We start from the raw sequence: 24,467 nt of genomic DNA, 5'->3' as shown, positions 1-24,467 counted from the left end.
CCAGGGGTCCCATACACTTTCAAATTTATGCATTGCATCGTGGAGTTTAGCTGTCAGTTTCTCATAGACAAATACCATGTGCAAGCGAGCTTTTGTCTCTGAGAAACATAGATGGGGAGTCAGCCAGGCCCTCATGATTGTTTTGCAGCGGTGAGAACATGTGTCATTAGGGTGAACTGTGCATTGTTCATAGTGTCAGGCCTCAAGTTTCATAGAGCTATAGCAGGTTGAAAAGGTGGGGAGTGGCGGGTGAGAGAGTGTAGAAAAGTGAACACCTTTTGCCAAAATTTCACAGCTATCGGGCACTCCCACCAGATGTGGAGCATAGTGCCTGGGGCAGTGCAATGGCGATAGCAGTAAGGGGATGATGAGGGAAAGATACAAGCTAATCTAGACGGAACATAGTACCATCGCATTAAAACTTTGTAGTTGGTCTCCACTGCCACCGCACATCAAGAGGAAGACCTGATCGTAGCTCAGATTTGCTGCCATTATTCACGCTTTAGTGCAGAGGCGAGTCCTATACACTTCCCTCTGATCACCGCTTTATGGGCTTCCCAAATCGTGATTGGAGATATGTCTGGTGTGGAATTAATGGCCAAATAGTCTTGGATAGCCTCTCTTATGGAAGAGATATTGATTTCATTTGATAGAAGATATTCGTTGAGGGACCAAGATGGGGAGGAGGAGGTTGCAAGTATGGAAGAGAGTGGCAGGGTAACTGCGGAATGGTCCGACCAAGAGATGGGTAGAATGGTGGCGGATTGGACCAAAGGAAGCGAGGTTTGGGTGAGGAAAATGTGGTCTATTCTAGAGAAAGAGTCGTGAGGAGGGGAGTAAAAAGTATACTCTTTTGTAGTGGGATGTATTTCTCTCCAGGCATCTACCAAAGTGTGTTGGGTTAAGAGTGTAGAAAATGGTGAGGTGGAGACAGAGTTAAAAGGAGTTGTAGAAGATGTGTCAAGAATAGGAGATAGGGATAGATTAGAGTCTCCACAAAGGAGAAGAAGGCCCTTTCGATGCTGAGCCACAATAGAGAGGAGATGGCGGAAAAAAGACAGAGGGTTAGAGTTAGGGGCATAGTAGGTCACAACGGTAATGTCTTGATCATTGAGGCGGCCAAGCAGGATCAAATAGCGACCTGCAGGGTCTACAATTCCTCTAATACAGTTGAAATTAACTCTGCAGTGGAAGCCTATCAGGACTCCCACCAGATGTGGAGCATAGTGCCTGGGGGCAGTGCAATGGCAATAGCAGTAAGGGGATGATGAGGGAAAGATACAAGCTAATCTAGACGGAACATAGTACCATCGCATTAAAACTTTGTAGTTGGTCTCCACTGCCACCGCACATCAACCTGATCGTAGCTCAGATTTGCTGCCATTGTTCACCGTCCTTAGTTAAATCAAGGTCACGTTTCCATTGTTACATATAAGAGTGGGAAGAGGGGGTAGGGAGGTGTACAAGGGAAGCATAAAGTGAGGCGATTACTCCCTTAGCATGCGGAGAGTGTAAGCAGATGTGTTCAAATATGGAGAGGGAAGAGCGGGTGGGATTAGGACCTAGCATGGTGGTCAAGAAATGGCGGATTTGTATGTAGCGGAAAAGGTCTGTATGGAGCAGGTCGTGTTTAGATCGTAAAGTTGAAAAGGGTTTAATACCGTTTTGGTCAAGGAGAGATCGAAATAGCCTTGCGTTACCGGCGGACCATCTGGAGAAAGCCGAGGGGTGCTCTATAGCGGGGGAGAAGGCCGGATTGTGGATAAAAGAAAGAAGTGGTAGGTGAGGGGAGAGAAGATGCGCTGAATATTTCACGGAATCCCATATTTTCAGTGAGTGGAGAGTTATTGGGTTATAGATGCGGGGTCTATGTGCGGGAGGTGACCAGAGTAGGTTGTGCACTCCGAGAGGGTCACAGTCCACAGCTTCAAGAGACACCCATAAGGGGGTGTCTAATGAGGCTTGATATTTGGTCAGGGGAGCGATTTGTGCCACCCTATAAAAGTGGCCTATGCTAGGGACCCCTAAACCACCTAAGGGTTTAGGGAGAAGCATTGAGTGTTTAGAGACATGGGGATTACAACCCGCCCATACAAAGTGCATCACCTGTCTCTGTAATATGCGATTGATCTGAGAGGGTATAGGAATCGGGAGGACTCTGAAGAAATATAGCAGTTTGGGGAGATAGGTCATTTTAATAGCCGCTATACGGCCCATGAGAGAAAGGGGGAAGCAGGAGAGGGGCCTATCAGGACTCTCTTTTTGACGGCAGTGGAGGCCATGTACACTTGTAAAAAATATTTAGGGGTAGAGGAATGGGAGAAATTAGTTTCCTGTAGGCAGATAATATCTGCACGGAGAGAGTTGAGGTGTCAGAATGCTAAAGTTCGTTTATGTGGGGAGTTTAAACCCTTAACATTTAGGGTAAGTAACTTAATGGAGGACATCATGGGGGGTGAGTGTGCTGCTCAGTATAGCTTGCAAGTAACATGGGTGCGGTAAGAGTGAAAGACATTGTGTTGGCTGGGGAACCTGAGTGAGATAAGGAGACAGAATAGAAAGGAAAGAGGGTGCAGGAGGAGAACATGGGAATCATTGAGAATAACATTAGATCAGCAAAACAAATTGTACTGGTACAATAAAAACAACAAACAACTGACTGAATTAGAGAGATGCACGCTAGATGCATCACTCTATCAGGCTGTGGTAAGGCGTACAAGGGGGGAAATCCCACCAATGGAGGTCTAGAAGGAGGCAACAGTGGTAATCGCCTCGGCACACAGGCAGTGAAGAACAAAAAAAATCATTATAACTAGCAAACAGCCCCCGTAAATAACGATTAAGAAAATTATGGGGTAACATCGCAATAAAACAGACAGTACTCAAAGTTACAGATGGTAATTAAAGGTAATACTCATCAAACCAAAGAAGTGGGCATCAAACCCCATAGGGTCAGCGAGAAAATCGCTACGGAGTTAGGTTGGACAATCCCTTAGGATATAATGAACTTGGGTAGTCAGCCTGGGGAGTCCATGTCAACAGCTTGCGTTAGGGACATCTTCTTCCGGACTGATTTTGATAGTGATGTCGTCAGGATGGAAGATGGCTCAGACACGGAGGTTTGATGGCGTCGCTTGGGCTGAGCAGCTTTTTGGGGTTCAGACAATGGTAGTAGCTGAAGATCAGCGAGAACGCGGCACAGCTTTGCAGGGGTTGATCTGTGGTATTGGCAACCGTTGTAGGCAAAGGAGAGGCGAAATGGGAAACGGTAAGCAATTTGGTGTTGTTGGAGAATCTGGAGGAGAGGTTTAAGTTCCCTGCGTTTGGCAATTGTGGATGGAGCAATGTCTGCAAAAATCTGGTATGGAGAGCCTTGGAATGAGAGTGATTGTTGAGCACGGGCAGCTTGAAGGATCGCTTCTTTAGTGTGAAAGTACAAAAACTTAGCCACCACATCCCTAGGTGGGCCCTCTGTATTTTTTTCTCGTTAGGGCACGGTGGACTCTTTCCATTTCCAGGCGTTCAAGCGGGATTGCTGGAATTAGTTCCTGAAGCAATGCAGTGATAGTGGATTGTAAGTCCATTACATGTTCAGGGATTCCTCTAAAACGCAGATTGGAGCGTCGTGAGCGATTTTTCCAAATTTTCTATTTTAGAAGATAGGAATTGATTGTCGTCACAGAGTTTATTGAGATCATCAGCATGGGTATTAAGATAACGGTCTGCATTATCCATGCGGATCTCCAAATCAGCAGTGCCCTGTCCCAGTTCACATATTTCACGTGATAATTGGTTAGTAATCTGCTTAGAAGTAGCAGCCAATGCTTTATGAAGTGTACGGTCAATTTTGTTTAAAGGTGCCTGTGATTCCCGTGTGGGTGAGATAGAGCTGGCATCACTGTCTTCAGCTGCAGTGCTGTGATGAGTGGATGGAGTGGGGGCAGGGCCCGTCTGAGTGTGAGGTGACGGCGCCATTTCGGATGCAGCCTTTGCAAGGGCCTCCTTGATCGAGGCGCCCCGTGGAGGCTGTTGTTTGGAGCCGGGGCGAGACATCGGTGACCGGGTGAGTGGCGGCAGCAAGCTGTATATGGCGATGTGCCCTTCATGTGGGAGAGGCTGTGTTATGTGCCTGTATGTGCGGAGGCGACACAGAGCGGGCTCAGGGCACGTCCAGTCTCGGCCGCTGTGTGCATGCGCCTCCTAAATATATATTATTGATGAATGTTTTTGCTTTTATCAAAACCAATGCTTTTGTCAAACCATTCAAACCGATACCAATACATGTCTGTGCACACATTACACTGGTTTTCTTAAAAGAATGTGTGATACAGCTGACATTGGCAGGATGTTTAAAACTGCACTTATCCAGGTTTTAATAACCTTGATAAAGGTTGGAGTATTATCCAAATCATCAATCAATTAAGCACTCAAGGTATCTGCCAAAAAGGTTTCAAGAGAGTTCCCAAATGGCTATCTATCTATCTATCTATCTATCTATCTATCTATCTATCTATCTATCCATCCATTCTAAGTATACATAAAAAGAAACACAGAATAAGAAATATAATAGATACACTGTTATTTTGCTCAAGTTTCACAAGATAATGGCTATTTCTAGCAAGCCAAAATGTTCTCTTCATGCCCTCTATTAACACTTGCTGTATCTGAGGGGCAGGTCACCTATGAAAGGAGCATTTCTCCCTTGAGGCCATGTATGGTTAAAAAAATTCAACAGATTCTTAATGAGCTCATGAATAGAATAGACTCATGTTCACTCTATACAGAATATTAATTAGCTCATTATTTCAACCACTTAAAAATAATAATAAATTATGCATTTCATCACAAACCCATGTAAAATATAGCAGCATAGATAACCTTGTTAACACCAGGAATAAAAATGAGTGCTGCCATATGTATAGCTGTACTAGATTTTTAATAAGGCAGAATAAACAAAAAGACTAGGGAGACAAGCTGCATGAAAGTTACACCTTCATTAGGAGCTTGTGACAGAGAATGGAGATACACTCCATTCTCTGTCACAAGCTGTAGCAGGGAAAACATACCATTGAAGTATCTGAGAGATAGATTCAACAGATAATTCACCCAACTGTTGCCCATCCAAAATCAAATATCAGTTTTGGGATGGAGTGGATATTAAAAGCCAAGACTCATATGGCTAGATTTACCAAAGGCAAATTAGGTTGTTCACTTTGCAAGGTAATTTCCCTTAGGTTAGTGAATGTGTAGAAAGATTCCATTTGCACAGCATACCCAATCACATGCAATAAAAATAATTAGTACATTAGAAGTCAGCAAAGCTTCACCTTATTCACTAACTTAAGAGAACAGTCTATTTATACTTAGTATATCAACCCCATAAAATCACATAGGATGACCTTTCTAATGAAGTCATTATTATTTTAGTGATATATATTATTTATACTTACAGTGAATTTCTAAGAGCTGCATTGCTATATGTGGTGTAGAGTTTAGTGATTCATGGTCAACTCTGCAGCGGACAATTGCACCATCATCTTTGCGATCCCCTCGGAAATCCAGAACACTAATAACTGTGAATGTCTTTCCATTACTATCTTTTTCTTGTAATTTTTGTACATCTGTAAAAAATGAAAAGTTCAGTCAAAGAGTCAATGTGATAGTATGAAAACACAAATAAATGTCATGCTTATGTTTTATTGAAATAATGTCTTTGTACGTAGATAAACAAAATGTACAGTCCTATTCAGTGGAGAGTTCTTATTCTGAAGTTCAAATTCTTGTGTATCTAAGTTCATCTCTGTTCCCTCTGGGGAGAGGTTTTCTGTAGTTCACAGAGGTAACCTTGGCACAACTGGCGAGAGTTTTTAGAATCTTAGTGCAGCAGATGCACAGTGTTGTAAAATCACTACTGGACTTCTAGCTTTTTTTTTTTTTTTAACTTAGAAAACAGATATAACGAAACATCTTCAATGGTATATTTAAAGTGACACTAAACTTAGAAATTATCAGGGTAATTCACAAAAGAGGGAAGAGTTTGGAGAAGGCAGGAGAAGTGAACAATCTAGGACAACATAGCCGGACTGCAAAGTGAGCTAAATTAGAGAATTTTTTCCAAATCAGCTATGTTGTCCTAGATTGTTCACTCCTCCTGCCTTCTCCAAACTCTTCACCCTTTTGTGAATAACCCTGGGAATCTTAAAAATGCATTCAAGTACCTTACTTATTAACAAAAATGTATCTCATTTATGTATCACTTGGCTGTAGATCTTCAAATCAACTCTAAATTTGTGCTGACACAGTCTTTCCTTTAAGAAAGTGGCTACTTGTGTTTCCCATGGTCCCTGTATGTGTTGTGAAGTAGATACTGCTCCAAGTTCACTCCCGGGATGGATTACAATCTCATATTTAGTTTACTAATTTGTATTGAGATTGTATTGAGATTGTAGTCCATCACGGGAGTTATTTTGGAGTGCAGGCTACTTTACAACACACACAGGGACCATGGGGAACAAAAGTAGCCACCCTCCAGAAGGAAGGACATTGTGAGCAGGAATTCGGAGATGATTTGAGGATCTACAGCCGAGTGATACACAAATAAGCTATATTTTTGCTAATAGTTAGGGTAATTGAATGCATTTTTGACATTTAAAGGAGAATTATGGGGTGAGTGAAAAACACTCATCCCCATAATTCAAGCCAACCTGTGTCACTGAAGCTGTCACAGGTCATCTCTATTGATTGGGAAGTCAGTGAACACATACTGCCGATTGCTGACTTTCCCGATCCTCTCCCTGCACAAAGAAGTGACTGTCAGTCACTGCTTCCTGCAAGGATTCCACCCTCCCCTCTCCATTTCTCCAGCACTGACAGGAGGAACAGACAGGGGAGGGGGTGGGCCAGCTGTCAATCAGATAGCGGGGTGGATCTCAACAGTATTGTCAGGATCCGTCCCCGCTGCGGTGCGGCTCAGCAAATAGAGTTTTGGTTCACCGGAGGTCATTAGTATATGTTCTCATGTGACCCTAAAGAGGATTATGGGCAAAAAAGGTTGCCCCATAGTTCTCCTTTAACTCCTAAGTTTAGTGGCCTTTTAAGGTAGTAAAAGGGAGCATATAAGAGAAGTTCATTGTTAGAGTATATATACACTTTTGAGTGCATCCTCTCCCAGTAAACTGTTAGAGATTGCTGTGCTGAAGTCAGACATTTTAGATTCACATTGCTGCATTTTAGAATTAGCACATGGGAACTAGAACTCTTGCACAAGAGTATTAAGAATGCAAATGATATTGTAAGTCACAGGTATTCTTTTTGGTAAGGTATTTTTGAGAATATAGGAAGTCATCTTTTGAATCTCTCGTGCTTGTTTAATAAACGAGTAGGAGGGCAAATGTCAAAAGCAAGGGGCCATAACTCACTGCAACTAATTAGACTTCAGCTTAATGAAGTCAGATCAGTTAAGAGGTGATTCCTGAGATAGGGCTTTGCAAATAACCATTGCACTACAGTCCTCAGATTTGTTTTCTTTTTAAATGTATGTTACACAGATAAGATCAAAAAACAATGTCATGATTGACCTATAAAAATTTTCATCACAAAATGTATGCTCTTAGTTTACTTCCATAAAATGTTTTGGATTCATTGCTCCAATGCTCCAGGAATGCTCTAACCCAGTTGTGTAATAAGCACACTCAAAATGTATTCCTGTTATCATGGATAAATAATTATTAGACCATGGTAATGGGTGAAACATGGGAATGGCTTAACCAATATATGGACATATTTGGTGCATCTAGGAGAGGTTTCTTTTGGCTAGGTTCTAAACTTTTCCCATCTGAAGTTTTAAAAAATGTGCATGGTATAACTTAATATCAGTCTAAACCCAAGCACTAAAATCTCAAAGAATATTAAAAATGTTATGTAATTTCAAAAGTTTTTCTGAATTGCTTTAATTTTACATCTTTCATTAAATTAATAACTGATAGTTCTGGAGTAAAGTTTCTACTTTTTAATGCAGGGACAGTGCTCTGACTTTGTGTATCAATTGCTCTCTTGTGTTGCCACCCTGTCACATGCAGTTCCAGTAAACACTACAAGCAGCTCTTGCAGTGCTTATTGGAAAGGCATGGCAGAACAGTGGCGTAGTGGTTAGTACACATGTGCACAAAGAAAAAAAAATTCCAAACAAAACAAATGAAAACAAAAACATTTTTCGTTTGTTTCGTCTAAGGAAACACATTTTTATGTTGTTTCGGGTTTCGAGACAACAAGCCTCTAAAACCGCACACTGAAACCGCAGAACGAGGCGATATGGCCACCGGCGTGTTCTGCGCATTGCGCACCACCATTTTGGAGTAGATCTTGGTATACACCAAGATGGCGGCACCCCACATGTTCAAGCGTTGCCATCTTGGTGTATACCAAGATCTACTGCAAAATGACGGTGCACATGCACAGAACGCACCGGTAGCCGATCTGGCTGCTGCTCGGTCAGCGTGTGACGTCAACGTCATGCGACATCACACGCTCCACCTCCAAGATGCCTGCAAGCATGTGCAGAACACGCCAGCGGTCAATATAGCAGCCGGCGTATTCTGAAAACGAATTTATGTATGCTTGAATATTGTTTCAGTATATTCGCGCATACATTAAATTTGTTATTTCAGATCCAGACGAACCGCCGAATTAACTGATTTTCGTTGATTTGCAGTTTCGTCCAAATCCGAATGCACATGTCTAGTGGTTAGCGCTTTTGCCTTGCAGCAGTGGGACTCCCTTCCCTGGTTCATATCCAGGTCAGGTCACTATCTGCAAGGAGTTTATATGTTCTCCCTGTGCTTGTGTGGGTTTCCTCCGGGAACTCTGGTTTTCTCCCACGCTCCGAGGAAATGCTGGAAGGTTAATTGGCTCCTGTCTAAACTGGCTCTTGTATGTATGTATGGATGTGAGATAGGGACCTTAGATTGTAAGCGCCTTCAGCGCAGGGACTGATGTGAATGTACACTATGTAAAGCGCTGTGTAAATTGTCGGCGCTATATAAATACCTGTAAAAAATAAGTAAATAAATATTTCTCGAAACATAAAAAAACAAGCAGTGTAAGTACCTACATGTGACCTGGTATCAGCCTTTTTCAATTCCCTGTATAACAGAGATCATACTGGGAAAGTAAGAAGCTGAACAATAAGTCAACCAGTAGGGCTCATGTACTAACAAAGAGCATACGGATAGGAGAGAGCATAGTAGTAGTAAAGAACTGATCACATTAGTCTGTTCTTTTTCCTTGTGTTGTCTCCACACAGGCTTGGGAAGAACCAAACTGTAAGTGTTACTTAAACACAACACTGAAAAATCTGAATTTCTGCCCTGCCAGATGGTTTGTGTTTTTAATACCCCTGCAAATCCATGAAGTTAGACTTTGGTGTTTCAGATTGGGTCACAATAATTAGAACATCTTTGGAAAGTATGCAGATAGAACTTGTCTTATTTATTCCTTGAGATATCTAGGGTCTGGTGTTCTCTTTGTTATTGACATGTGTAATGTCATCATGCCAAGATCAATAGGGCTCTCTGAGACCTTCATAAAGAAAGCTGTGAATGCCTATGAGTCTGGCAAGGGAAAAGGATCACCAAATGATTTGAAGTGAAATATTCCACTGAAAGGAGAAAATCTACAAGTGGTGTCGATTTCAAACAACTGTTATTCTGTCAGTGTCAGAGACTGGAGGGAAGTTATGCAAAATGCCTACAAGAAGTCACATCTGCTAACGTAGGAAATACCACCTACTAATGCCGAGGATGTACTTTTTCCATGGTAAACCATTATATCTAGTAATATTGAATACATTATTGAATGGGCACTTTTTTCTTTATCTGCAGGCACTGTTGGGATAAGGATCTAATGTTAAAATATGTTGAAACAGGTAAAGATATCTTTAACGCCACTACATGATGTACCAAGCAGCATGGGGAACCACTGTGTGTGGCAAAGAAAACAGCTATTTGAAACATCCGACCAATCAAATACTTGTAGTGGCTGGGCAGCAGCATTGCAATGTTCCAAGACATGGGCTTCCATAAAGGTGAGTATAGTGCCTCTTCTTTATCCGGGCTTGACTTTTTGTTATTTGACTCTGAAGAGACAGGATCACTTTAAAGTGACACTAACCTTAGCAGTTAAATCTTAACAATGCATTCAAGTACCTTAACTATTAACACAAATCTTATTTGTGTATCACTCAGCTGTAGATCCTCAAATCATCTCTGATTTTGTGCGCACACTGTCCTTCCTTCTGGAGGGTGGCTACTTTTCTTCCCCATGGCGTGTGCTGTACAATTGTTTAATTTACTAATTTGTATTGAGATTGTAGTCCATCACAGGAGTGAGATTGGAGTGGTGGCTAGTTTACAACACACACAGGGACCATGGAGAAAAAAAGTAGCCACCCTCCAGAAGGAAGGACAGTGTCAGCACCAATTCAGAGATGATTTGAGGATACACAAATAAGATACATAGTTAAGTTGCTTGAATGCATTTTTAGGATTTGATTCCTGAGTTTAGTGTCACCTTAAGTCTGCTTCAAGAACCTTAATAATCAATCAGAGACAGCTCCCGCTTGGTAAACTCTAATCTGATATCATAAATACAATAAAAATGATAGAGGAGTCAACATTTTCTAGAAATCATTATACTAATAGAAAATATGTGGTTCACATGGAATGCATTTTTTAAAATGGAATCAGCAGATACATTGACAGAAGCAATATTAATAAAGGTTAAACTATTACAGCTAAACTTTGCAAAGAGTATATAAATGCCGAATGAAACCGTCAGTGCAGTCACACTCTGCATCTTATCTGCATGCCAGATGGTATGACAGGTTGAAGTGGGCAGGCAAATTTGACACAGTTCACATATATTTTTCGTTGCACATTTTCAAATTATATTCATCCTCAACCAAATGCAATCATGTAAAAAACAGGACACATCCTTAGAAGCTTTGGAGAAAATAAATTTCAAACTAAGATTATTAATATCTAACATTTTTCGTGACATAGCTACAAGTTAGTTCAGCTCCTGTGATAGAATGAATAGTTAATAACACACCTAAAGAAGAACTCTAGGAAGCACTGTTTGGGATTGCTTTATACAAGAAGCATTTTTACCTAGGTTTTGTTAATTTCAAACAGGATTTAGTTAAGCTGTAGTGCTGCTGATCTCCTCACGTCTATGTGCAACAACTTACTGTCTACATGCATGTGATCTTGGCCTTTCTATCCATCATAAAGAGTAGAACAGTTTGGCTCCAGTTCTACTGTAAATACATTTGCTGGAATCTTAAGGTCCATGGGGGTTGGACCTTTTTCTAGTGTAATGTAGATGTGATACAGTCTGTGTCTTTGAAAGGGTGTTGGAGAGCAGATACATCGCCCCCCCCCCTTCCCCCCCATGTAGAGAAGCAGATCAAGTTGTTTGTATACAGAGCAAAGGCAATGCACCATTCCTTCTAGCATAATATGGTATTGCAGTCAGTAATGTAAGCGGGGAATACCGGGAAGACATCTCCACAAAATTCTCTCAACACCCTGGATAAAACCGATGCCTGCCTTGCTCCCCCCTCATTCCCCAACCAAAGATTAATAGTGCCATGATCATGTTCTGTATTCCCTGGTGAAGTTTAACAAAAGATAAAGAGGATTATTCACAAAGCTAGCTGAAGGATCGGCCGTAGCTGCGGCTGATCTGTCAGCTAGTTTCGGCCGCCGGAGCCCTTCGGTTCAGTAGAACTGAAGGGCTGCGGTACGGGCTCCCGAAGCTCCCAAAGCTGGCCGAGTGGCTTAGTCGAGCCCAAGGCATATGCTTCGGCTCAACTGTGCTGAAGTGAAACCCGAAACGGGCCAAACTGCCGGCCGAACTGCTGGCCGAACTGCCGGCCATGTGCTGAAGTGAAACCCGAAGCGGGCCGAACTGCCGGCCATTAGCAGGCGAAAGCTTTACAACTGGCAGCTGGGTGGAGCCAGCTGTGATCTCATGGCTGGCCCCGCCCAGTTGCAATGACAGATCAGCATCCCCAGGTAACCTGGGGATGCTGAACTGTCATTAAAGAATGACAACTTGGCGCCCTGTTGTTATTCATTGGCCGTGACCTGCTAGAAGACTCTAGCAGGTCCTGGCCAATAGGAAACAGTTGGGGAGAGCTAGCTGTCACTGCTAGCTATGCCCAATTGTTTCTTTAATTTTTCATTTTTTTTCTTTTTTCAATTATCTTTATTTATTTATTTTTTAAAATAATCTTTATTTTCATTTTTTTGTTAAATCTTTATTTATTTTGGAAAAAGTTATTATTTATTTACATTTGTGAACATTTGTTTGTACTTAAAAAAAATTCCAACTTTTTACTTTTCTCCCTGGCGCTCTGGGAACCTCCTGCTCCCGGCCGCCCAGGAGAGAAACACTGCTTTTTCTTTTTTTTTTTTTTTTATTCTGACATGCAGCCATTAGCTTTTGTCAGAATAGGAAGAGAAAAAAAATTCACCATAGGAAGGCATTACTAGATTCCTATTGGCTATTGCAAATTGAAATAGCCAATAGGAATCTAGCAATGCATTCCTATGGCGAAATTTTATTTTTTTTTGGATGGCAGCAGAACCGCTGGCCAATAGAAAACAGTTGGGCGGAGCTAGCTGTCACTGCTAGCTCCGCACAATCGTTTTCTATTTATTTTTTTGTACTTTTTAACAATTTTTCTGTTCCGCAGACCGAAGAGCAGTGAGTAGCCTGCCGGAAGTTCGGCTTAGCCGACCCTTCTGCACTTCGGGTCGGCCGAACATGCCGAGCATGTTCGGCCGACCCGAAGCCACCCGATGTACGACTGATTTCAGCCGATATACTGCTGAAATCAGCCGTACCAGCCTGAAGTGAATAACCGAACAGCGTACGGCTCACTTTGCTTCAGGTCGCTCGTTCACTCGGCTGCCTACGGCAGGTGAGTGAATATAACCCTATGTATTAAATCATTATATGTGTAACGGGATCTCTCGTATACACCGTTTTGGGCCGCGGGCCGGCCTCTCGATGCAGCAGCATGACGTCACTAGGAGACGCGGCCGGCGCTCGTGACTCCGCCCACCGTATCAGTCTGCTTCCCTTAAAACAACACGAGTTGCACTACCTCGGCGTTCTAGTATTACTAGCGTCGGGCCATTGCAACTCGCAAGCGAACCCCAGTACAAGGACCTTCCCCCTCAAGGACTGAAACCACGGAACAATTCAGGAAGTTACCTCTCTCATGCTGGACACTCTGCCATGCCTGGTTCACTGATTGATTCCTGGCACTCGCTGTGCAGCTGACTGGGAACATCCAGTGGGAGTCACCTCTTCTAATCGCAAGTAACCCTGCCTGATTCAATCTATCATAGAATGTGTCATCTGGGGGTTTAAAGTGACTGTGCACATTACACTGCCATTCTAGACTGCTTAACTGTATGTGGCGAGTTAGAGGTACTGCAAGATTCCAGCTCATAGTCTGATCCTTCTCCAGTGCATTATTGACTAACCTTACTCCTAACCTAAAGTGATAGCTCATAGTCTGATCCTTTTCCAGTGCATTATTGACTAACCTCACGCCTAAACTAAAGTGATAGCTCATGTCCACTCCCTTCTGTAGGGGATAAAAACTCTTCCTAATTCTGAATTACCTTCGGGTATCCTGAGATTGGCATATGATGTTTTAGAGGGTTCCACCATCACTCCAAACCATACAGAGTGTGAAAGTGAACCCTTGGGCTGAGCCAAATCTAATTCAGGTATCAAGCTACTCTCCGCAGCTGAGATCCCTCGGTATAAGCCAGCCGATCGTTACAATATGTTTTATATCCATTTTATTCTCTAAATATTTTGATGCATTTTATTAAAATTTAAGAGCACCTCTATAAAGTAAATGTCACTGTAGACTGAGAGTTAAGTATAATTAAAGACAAAACTTTTTTTTTAGATTAGGTAGGGTGGTGATGGGATAGAACCACATTCAGATTTTTTTTGTAGTCTGTGTCTCCGTTCCAGGAGATTCCATATGTCTAATTGTCCAATCACCAATATCAGCAGGAATAAAAGGGGGTTAATTACAAATATTGCTGTAGTTGCCACAGGAACAGGAGTAGAGGGGGCATCTTCCAATGGGCATACTTGTTGCCTGCATGATAGGGGTTTTCCCTCACATTGAAAAGATATTCTCTAATTTCCGGTTGAGTCTACAAGACAGGAAGGGAAATGAAATCTCCCTAATGAGACACAGATGGAAGTTTTGTGTTAGGTATAGTTTACTAGCTTTTTGAGTTGGGTGTTAAAAACACAAAGGAAAAAATGTTATGCCTTGATAACACTTCCCTCAAAAATTCCAGGTTTTAAAAATGCCTTAAACCTTTCTCCTTGACGTATCAAGCATTATTATCACAGCAATTATTATCACAACTGATAATAATGCTTGAAATACTTTTAGTATGCACTATGTGATACTATTATTTACAGTTTTGTGTAACACAGAACGTGTACCAAAATGACCAGTTAATTAGTCACATATTATAGTAGGCGTTTTGAAATCAGACTATCAATTGACAGTCCAGCGTTTGGATTTATTTTTACCTGTGATTTCTTGGTCACCTTTAAACCATCTTATATCAGCAGCTGGTTTACTACCAGATGTTTTACAAGTCAGCTGAATTATGTCCCCCTCCATAACCGGTGATGTAAATCCAGTGATGTGGGGCTTTTCAGGAACACCTAAAAAGACACAAAGGAAAACACATAATGAACATATATGTGTATCTATTCACATCATTTTCATTTAAACTAAATATATACGTGTATAACTCCAAGAGGATGGTAGGGCTGCCTAAGTACGTGGCAGTTTTGCTTTGCCATTTTAGGGTCCTAGGTCTCATTTTCATCAAAGATTATATTTACATGGTGTTTGTATATTATTCCTTTCGCTGCATTCGTTTTCTCTTAAAAATTTAAAAACACTGCCTTACCTTGCTCTCACCCAAAATGAGCCCTGTAAAACTGTGTAAGACTGGGATAAGAACATTAAAGTATGTTAGGTGGGGAGGAGGGGTGTGGCCTGCCACAGGGTTGTGTGTGTCTATGGATGCACACAGCCACTGCAGGCATGGCTGTGAACGAGCATGCGCGTGTGCCCCTACAGCAGCCACTTAGCTGATGGAGGCACCCAATGCGGGGGGCAGGGGAAAGCACTGTGGGGACCCACTAAAAAACAAGGCTCTGAAGAATTTTTAAAAAACGAAACAATTTCTATATAAATGTAGTCTCCTAGTAATAAAAATAATAATAAGGTTTAATATCACTTTACATTGGAAAAAAAGCTACAAGAATAAGTAAAATAAATTAATATTACACCAACAATAGAAAATAAAATATATACATATGGTATTGTCCTAAATAGGGGAGAAGGAGAGCAGATTGGCTGCAGCCTTGTGAGACACCATAGGCTGACAGCCCAGAAACAGGGAGCATATCGAAAATCCGGCACGGATTTCCGGATATTGTGACAGTTTCAATAGTTATATTTATATAACATTACCAATTATATAAAAATTCAGCCTAAACAGTGGTAATATGAATTAAAAATGTATTCTTTTTATAATATATGTGAGTGTAATATAATTAATTATTGTTCTAAAAATATTCAGGCAACCCTATCCATATTTTATCGCTTGTTGTTCTTCTTAGTGGTCTCTTTGATCTTTTTAGTGAAAAGAATTAGCACAACATTTGAAGCAAATAAACTTCAGCATAACATTTTTCTGCCAATTCCTAATGCACAATGTATTTATTTGCTGAATTTAACAAACAGAAAACAAACAAAAAAGAAAAGGATAGGATATAAAAAAACAACTGATCCAGTTGAGAAACTATTTTTTATGGGTTCCAGAACTATTTTGTCCTATTAGGCCTTAATCCAAGTCCAGTGAAGACAATACTAAAGATTAAAAAAACTCTCTGATACTTGGAACCTCCCAAAGTGTTGTTCTTACACCACATCCTTCCATAGGTAGCTGTCTGAGAACTGGAAAATAAAAATTCTCATTGATTAAACAGGCAGTGGCTATGAAAAGTTGTTTAAACCCTTTCTGAATATACTGTACATTTTATGGACAATGCTGCAAGTTAAAGGAGAACTATGAGGTGAGTGATTTCCACTCATCCTCATAGTTAGAGCCGACCTGTGACAAAGAAGCTGTCACAGGTCGGCTCTATTGATCAGGAAGTGAGCAGAAACATGCAGCGATCCGCTCACTTCCCAATCGTCTCCTTACAGTGAGCGGTGACTGTCAGTCATCTATATCAGTTTGACCTATATTATCTATTATCTATAAATTCATTCACAGAAACATGTCACCTTTATGTTTTTTCCCTTACGTTAACATTTTACTGACACAAGTCACAACCCTTGTAGTTGCACAAGGGGAGTTTAACTTTTTTTAGTCTGTACATGCTATCATCATCATTGATCATAAATTTGATCTGAAAATGTGATTCCGGGAATACAGTTAAGTACACAATTGAAATACATATAGAATTTATGAACTATTTTTTTATCCAAAAGATTTTCCAACTTGTACCTGTGTCACCTGCCTGCTCTCTGGACGATGGGCCTGATTTACTAGACATTATATGCAAGATAAGTCATATTTTTATATTGACTTGCCATGATTGGGTATTTGTGCGTACTTCAACTCAATTCACAATTTATTAATTAAGTTGTCTTTTTAGCTGTTTTCCCAGAGCTATGCATTAAACAAATTACATTTTAAATGGTTTTATTAGTTACATCAACAAAAGAATATAATAAGCCAGGTACAATGGTAAGCACATTTACTGACACTGTGGCTGGCTAAGAAATTGGAAAAATCTAAATCAATGTAATAATCACAAATTTAAATCCTAAGCAGTTTGTATATGGAAATATTTTCCCTTTTGCAATATTTTTTAATATGCCACCCCGTCAGTTCATATGGAGGATTTAGCTAGACATTTATACTTTGGCTCCAAAGATGGGTCTCCATGGAAAAGCTTTAAGCTGAGGAAGTTATTATCCTAAAATACTGAGCTTAGAATGGGTAGTTTTTGTCCTTAATGGCAAACTTGTAAAGATTCTTTTTGTAAAATAGTCTCAGTGGGGCTTAAAGAAAAAACAGCTTTCACATGCTATGCACAAAACCAATTCTCTAGCTGGATTAACTTTAATATGACTGGCATCCAGCATTAGTCCTATTAAGTGAAAGAGCCTGGTATTCTAAAATAACTGAAGTTCAGGGACAGAAAAAAATCAATCTCTAAAATTATATAACAGGTTAGGAACATAGGCGTGTTTGCAATAAACTATGGCAATTTCATCTGATTCAGCTGCTGACATTCAATGAATCTCATAGAGTGTTGAGTTTAAGTGTTATTTCGTGGCTTTCTCGATGAATCTTTCATTTTTAGTGTCACTGAAACCCTCAGAGGAAAAAAGGAGAGATCATTTAGGGAATAAAGTATAAATGGCAAAGTGCTCCCAATAAAACAACAAAAACTAATAGTGGACGGCAGAAATGACAGATACCAAGAAAAACACTAAGCCAAGAAAAAAGTAAGCAGCTATAAAACTTCCCTTAATTTTAGAGTTTTATGGCCACCATGTCCTTGAAAATATATAGTTGAAAGGTTTAAGTTAGGATGTGGCCAAAACCAAGTCCCTTAGGGACAATTGGACAAAATATAAAGAGAAACTAGAAAGAAATAGAGGAAAAAAGTTTCAAGAAACTATTCAGTGCCTATACTATAAATAAGTATTATTTATATAGTGTCTTATTTTTAATGTAGCCGATCCAACATCTGAATTGGCTAAGCCGAACCTCCGGCAGGCTACTCGCTGCTGTGCGGCCTATTCTCATAGATGCCGAACAGCAGTGAGTGAATAGCTGAATGCCGCCGAGCAGCATTCAAATCAGTTGTTCTGCTCGGTACCTCTGTGGGACCGAGCAGAAAAGAAAAATAGTTTAAAAAGTAGTAACAAATAAAATAGAAGATGATTGTGCGGAGCTAGCAGTGACAGCTAGCTCCGCCCAACTGTTTTCTATTGGCCGGGCGGTTCTGCTGCTGTCAGATTTAAAAAAAATCACCATAGGAATGCATAGCTAGATTTTGATTGGCTATTTCAATTTGCAATAGCCAATAGCAAACTAGCTATTGCACCCACCCTCTGCTGCTGTCAATCATTAGAGGGGACCTGATTGAGAACTTCAGGTCCCCTCTGCTGAATGACAGTAGCAGTGGGCGGGTGCAATAGCTAGTTTGTTATTGGCTATTGCAAATTGAAATAGCCAATAGGAATACAGCTATGCATTCCTATGGTGATTTTTTTTATTCTGACGGCAGCCAACGGCTCCGATGTCAGAAGAAAAAAAAACAGAGCAGGGAAAGGTTTACTCTGCTCGATCGAGCAGAGTAAACCTTTCTGGGAGAAATTGTTTATCTCCCGGGCGGCCGGGAGCCACTATCTAATAGTGGGAGACTCCCGGAGCGCCCGGGAGAGTTGGGCTGCCTGGAGATCAGTGTCCCTGGTTACCTGGTAACCAGGGTCACTGATCTGTTTGTGCAAGTGGCCGGAGCTAGCTTCGGCTTTCACCTCGGCTCAGTCGAGCCGAAGCATATGCCTTTGGCTCGACTGAGCCGCACGTCCGACTTCAGGAACTATAGGGCTATAGTGAATAGCCCTTACAGCAGCGGTCCTGGGGCCACATCTAGCCGAAGGATCAGCCGAAGCTAAGGCTAGATTCTTCGGCAGCTTAGTGAATAGACCCTTAGATGTTTTCCAGCTGGGTCATTGGGAGAAACTTAATCCTTGTTGTTCTGTTAGCTGTACATAATTTCTAGTTTATTTATATGGTAATATGATATTCTGTAGTGCTTAGTACAAAAAATGCTGAACAATGTATATCAGTTTCTTTACCTGAAAGGAGCTTAGCTTGAAATGTCAATATAAAAATACTGTGGAGAATTGGGGTAATGGACTTTCTTGTATGCTTTTGGATTGTAAAAAACAACTTTTTTAGAAGTAATGGAGAGCTAAATAATACAATACAGAAAGGAATTTGATAGAAGTATCAAGGTTCCAGTGCTAGCTCCTGTGTGACCATTGCCTATACTTTACAGAACCTACTAAAAATGTTAGCTACCTAGCTGCTTACTGCAATACGTTCAGAGTTACAAGCATGAAATATGTGAAGTTAGATTAAAATTTGATCTCCCGATCTGCATACAGGCTCCAAGTCAGTGACTCAGAGAATGTTAAGGCTGCTGGATTAGCATGACCTCCTGGCAACTAGCATTTAAAAAAAGGTCAGCAATGGCAACCTACAGTATATGATCTTTTCAGTATAGTTTTTTTATGTTATCAACTTTTTAGTAACCATTGAACTATGCAAAATACAAAATCAATGGCACATATTTAACGACAGGTGTGAAACAATTATAAATTATTTTTGAGATTTTGTTCTAGTCTATGGATAATTTGACATTTCTTTACAAATGTGCCCTTTTTATGAATACTGAATCTATCTGACATCAAAATGCAATTATAAAATGCATGCATTGGTTTTTGGACTTAATAAGATAGCAAGAAAATGTACTCACCCAGAACTGTTAGGTAAGCCTTGGATGTTTTGACAGGCATCGTAAATAAGGAGCAAGTATACAGGCCTTCATCTGACAAAGAGACTTCACTGATGCTGATACTCAGTTCATGCCAGGAAGCTCGGATAAGTTCAATTCTGTTGTCCCTTAGAGCTGAAGAAAATATGACATTATTAGTCTAATTTTTGCTTATGTAATTAATAAGTCCTATGTGTGAACTATAATATAGAGATATCTTGCTGCACTCCTTGCATAAGTAGTAACCTGATAAACAGGTGGGTGACCACGGATGTCATCATCAACAAACTGAAATATCCAAAGAATGACACCAGCACACCAGTATTCAAAGTAAAATTAGCAAAAGTCCATTTATTGAAGGAACAATGCCATTCAAAAACAAGTGCTCTCAGGCCCACACAGGGTCCCCTTCATCAGGCTCATTCTGATGCATAAAGACTGTTAATTATTTAATGCTCCTGTTTGGAAAGTATCTTAAGTTTGATGGTTATCTGAATGTGACTTCTTAAATATATGGACTTTCAAATACAATACCGTGTAGATTACTGTCTATAGTGGATGACACATTTTTAATTGGAATTTCACTTGTTATTTACAAGCCCTGATTGAGTGGAGGCACTAGCGTTTATTAAAGATCCTGTCCTGTTCACACAGATTTATAGAAGACTCTGCTGCTTAATACCACACAGGTGGCGCCACAACACCCCAGTAGTCGCAGAGAATGTAAAATAGTGCTACATTTGGAGGAAATGCTGAGATAAATATCTTGGATCAGGACATTAAGGAAATACCATGTCACTGTTATCAACAAAATCTGTGAGGCAGTGGGCACAGGAAAAGGGACTGCCATCTAAAAGGACATTTCCTATATCATGTGAACCTATCACTGTGAGCACTCACAGATGCAGGAGGTGCTAAAAGCAAATGAAACCTTGCAGTATACAGAAAACAAAGGTTTTCTCTAGTGATCTTGACCTGATTGAAACTGTCCATTATGCCTAATATAGATCACAATATCTTTAAGAGGAGGATTTTTTCATTTTAAAGTCTGAATATTTTTTGTACTCTTCATCCCAATCCTCATTCAACAAACTGGGCAAAGAGTCCAAAGAGTCTGACCACTTAGGCAGCCATTATGAGTGTTTACTTGTACTGATTATCCTTCGCTTCTGCTACAAAAAAAAACAGTCGTGCCAAGAATGTTGAAATTTGTGGCTAATTTAAAAGCAATCAAATTAACTGATTTTATCAAGTTGAGTTGAACATAGGACTAAACAAGGGATTAATGCAAATAACGCCTGTCTGATGTTCAAGGAGATAATGTTAATATTAGCTACATTTTCAAATGTATGTGTTGTTCTTTTTTTTATTAATTTACCAAAACACTCTTATAAATAAAAAATATTTGAATTGAAAATGAACATTGAGACTGAAGCCTGATAATATATGCTGAATAGAGGAAACAGGTTACTAGCAACAATTTCTTTCAACAATTTGTGTTGATTACTATTGACAAGAGATGGCTGGACATAATTTCAACCACTGAAATAATTTTTATCACTCTGCCCTAATGTGGATTAAGTGATTGGAAGTTATGGGTTAACAGCTTATCTGCAATGCATGTAAAAAGGTAATTTCTTGAAACGTTTACTATCCAACATCTTATTAAGAAAAAGACCTCAATCATCAATGCATAGAACACCAGGGAATTACCTACAACATCCCACAGCCAGTCACGCTTAGCAGAAATTCATTGGTATTAATAGGAATAACATACTTGAATCAAAGTCTGAAATCAAATCTACAACATAAAGTAGACCAGTAATAAACATAATTAGTGTACAGTTCACTTGTTCTAATTTGCAGCATTCACATCTCATTGAGAAAATTTATAGGCCTCTTAAACAAAAAATGTGTATCTGGAATGGAGGAATGAATTAATTAATTAAAATACATTAAGGCCATTGAACATTGCATTCAGCCTGTGCCCTTTATTTTGTTCAGGTACAATGTAATAGATGCTTAGGAGATGCAAATAGTGTACTTCACCCAAACAATGACAAGTGTCAAATTGTTTATCAGGAGTCTCAGTTACCAGGTTATTGTAAAAATCAGATTAGTTGTATGGTGCATAGATTTTGCACATAACCCGAATACAACAAGTTTATAATGCATTTACATTGACATTTACTTTAAGTTTGGGTTATTTTACAAGTACAAGATTAAGCCTGAGCTTCCAGAGTAGTTATCTTTAGCTACCTGACATACACATTTAACTTTGCCCTAGAGCACAAAACTATGTCCTGTCAAAAGCAGGCACCTCTAGGCAAGTTCAGACATATTCAGTTTTGTACTAGAGGACCCAGAAGCCCCAAAACTATAAGTGCTCAATTATGAAAGCCCCAACTTCACCTAAGGAACTATTGCTTACCCCTTCACCTCCTGTGATTCCCCTTTGCTTGGTGAAGCAGCCCATTACAGTAATGGGCCAATAAGTAGATCAGAGACGGTAGGGGTCAAACACTGTTTTCTCAGGTTATGTGTATAATATAGAAAATGTAAAATCTGCGCTTATGGGTAGGTCTGATATAAAAGCTGCTGCACTGTAAACCCTAGGGTAAAAAATGGATGAAGTGTAAATTGTGCAGCGCTAAAGGTGATAATAAATTGAATATTTAAATATATAAATATCGCAATCTGAACATATATTATATAATTAACACAATATAAATAGTACTCGTGTATATAGTGCAAAACCTTAATCCAGTAGTGGTGGTAAAATAACTATTAAATAACCACAGTGTAAAAAATATTATTTCACTCTTGTGTCATCATGGTAGTGAAAAATGATTCCTAGATAATATCACAAATTGTGAATGGCTCATTTGCCAGTAAAATATATAAACCGTAAAATGTCTGATTTTGAAACAGTCCCAATAGGTGAAAAATCAGTGATGTACTTCCGAGTGAGTCCGATGAAGACTTCAAACAAATATTTAAAAAATAATAACTCAATAGATAAATTCTTCCCACACCAACGTGTTACAAGTGTCTCCGAATTGCCCCCTTTCGGGTGTGCACTCACCCCACTGCTGAGGTGATAATGCAGCGATATCAGATCAGGGGGTCCACATCTCAGATGTCTCTTTCGGCAGTGTTCCGTCCGTTTATGGATTTATATAATTATAAAAGAAACCTCCTCATGGTGTGGTAGGCATAAACGTTTATTTTAAAAAACATAGAAAAACTTACAGTTTAAAATCGAGAAACCGGCCGGTGTAATGTAGCATCTCAATCGCCTGCTACTTCCTGGTTTGTCGTGGTATCAGTTAGAATAGACCCGCCCCTTAGGGATAAGAATTTATCTATTGAGTTATTATTTTTGAAATATTTGTTTGAAGTCTTCATCGGACTCACTCGGAAGTACATCACTGATTTTTCACCTATTGGGACTGTTTCAAAATTCAGACATTTTACGGTTTATATATTTTACTGGCAAATGAGCCATTCACAATTTGTGATATTATCTAGGAATAATTTTTCACTACCATGATGACACAAGAGTGAAATAATATTTTTTACACTGTGGTTATTTAATAGTTATTTTACCACCACTACTGGATTAAGGTTTTGCACTATATACACGGAGTACTATTTATATTGTGTTATTATACAATATATGTTCAGATTGGGATATTTATATGTGTATAATAGTTTTTAGGTCCTTTAGGGACACTCTAGGACAAAGCACACTCTGCAAAGCAGAACTGAGAGTCCCATGCAATTACAATTAGACTGGTGGGAGAGGGTTACAGTGAGTGTTGTGTTGAGCATGTTACAACGAACTCACCCAAATGCAAATCTTCTAGTGCTGCCACAAAAACAGTTACAAAGGTACACAGAACAGAAAGTGCCCCGCACTCCCCTTTTAACCATACCTGGCCAGCACATTTTGCAAATTTTCACTTTTTTATTTTACATTTTACAGCTGTAGCTTTCAGAGTTTGTAAAAAAAAAACCAAACTATACATTTTCTGAAATGACAGTACCGGTAGAATAAAAAGATGGTGCTACAGATTTTGTAGATCCTGTGACAGTTGTGCAAATATTAATCAAACCGATATTTTTAATACAACATGTACAAAAATCATTATTAGCACACAAAAAACATAATTTCCTAATGATATGTTATGAAAAAATAATGTTTCCTCACACTGCTCACTACCCACTAGTGTCCAAGCAAACAAATTTAAAATCAAAGTTAAAAAAAATATTTTATTGATATACACATGGATATGTATGTACAGTATATACTGTAATTATGTTACTACCAAGTATACCATTTGAATAATACATATAGATTTTCTTCCCTTCTGTTTAATCTATATTTTATTAATGATTTTTTTTTTTACTTTCTTGACAATCATTTTAGCTTTTTTTAATAGCTGCAGAGACAGGAAGATGAATAGAAGACCCAACTGCTTGACCTTTCATTTTTCTTTATATTATATGACAGCATAAAGGTAGAATTTATAAATGATAATAAGGAATATAATCTCAATATGTCAGCTTCTATTATTAAAAAAGCATAGAAAAAATGAATCCGTTATTGACAACAATGATGTATGAAGTGAAAATGATTATCCACAAAAATGAAAACTTAACTCTACCTTCTTGACATATTAAATCCTATAATGTTCTTTTTATAATTCAATTACAGGGAATACATTAATTTGCAATATATATATATATAG

At 39.5% G+C, this 24,467-nt stretch overlaps 1 protein-coding gene across 1 annotated transcript in view; it reads right to left on the bottom strand.

Annotated features, from left to right (window-relative positions):
• CADM2 (cell adhesion molecule 2) overlaps positions 1-24,467 on the bottom strand; it is a gene marked incomplete at its 3' end in the record, with an annotated part of 290,844 nt that overhangs the window by 93,044 nt on the left and 173,333 nt on the right. Inside the window, exons 3-5 of the mRNA XM_018569231.1 lie at positions 19,696-19,848; positions 14,641-14,778; positions 5,451-5,621 (exon numbers count right to left, since the gene is read on the bottom strand). Of these exons, the coding sequence (XP_018424733.1) occupies positions 5,451-5,621; positions 14,641-14,778; positions 19,696-19,848 (462 nt within the window). The remainder of the gene's footprint in view (positions 1-5,450; positions 5,622-14,640; positions 14,779-19,695; positions 19,849-24,467) is intronic.

The sequence above is a fragment of the Nanorana parkeri genome, unplaced genomic scaffold (assembly GCF_000935625.1).
Source record: "Nanorana parkeri isolate BGI_ZX_2015 unplaced genomic scaffold, ASM93562v1 scaffold1308, whole genome shotgun sequence".
NCBI classification, from domain to species: domain Eukaryota; kingdom Metazoa; phylum Chordata; class Amphibia; order Anura; family Dicroglossidae; genus Nanorana; species Nanorana parkeri.
This window is presented reverse-complemented; position numbering and strand designations above follow the sequence as displayed.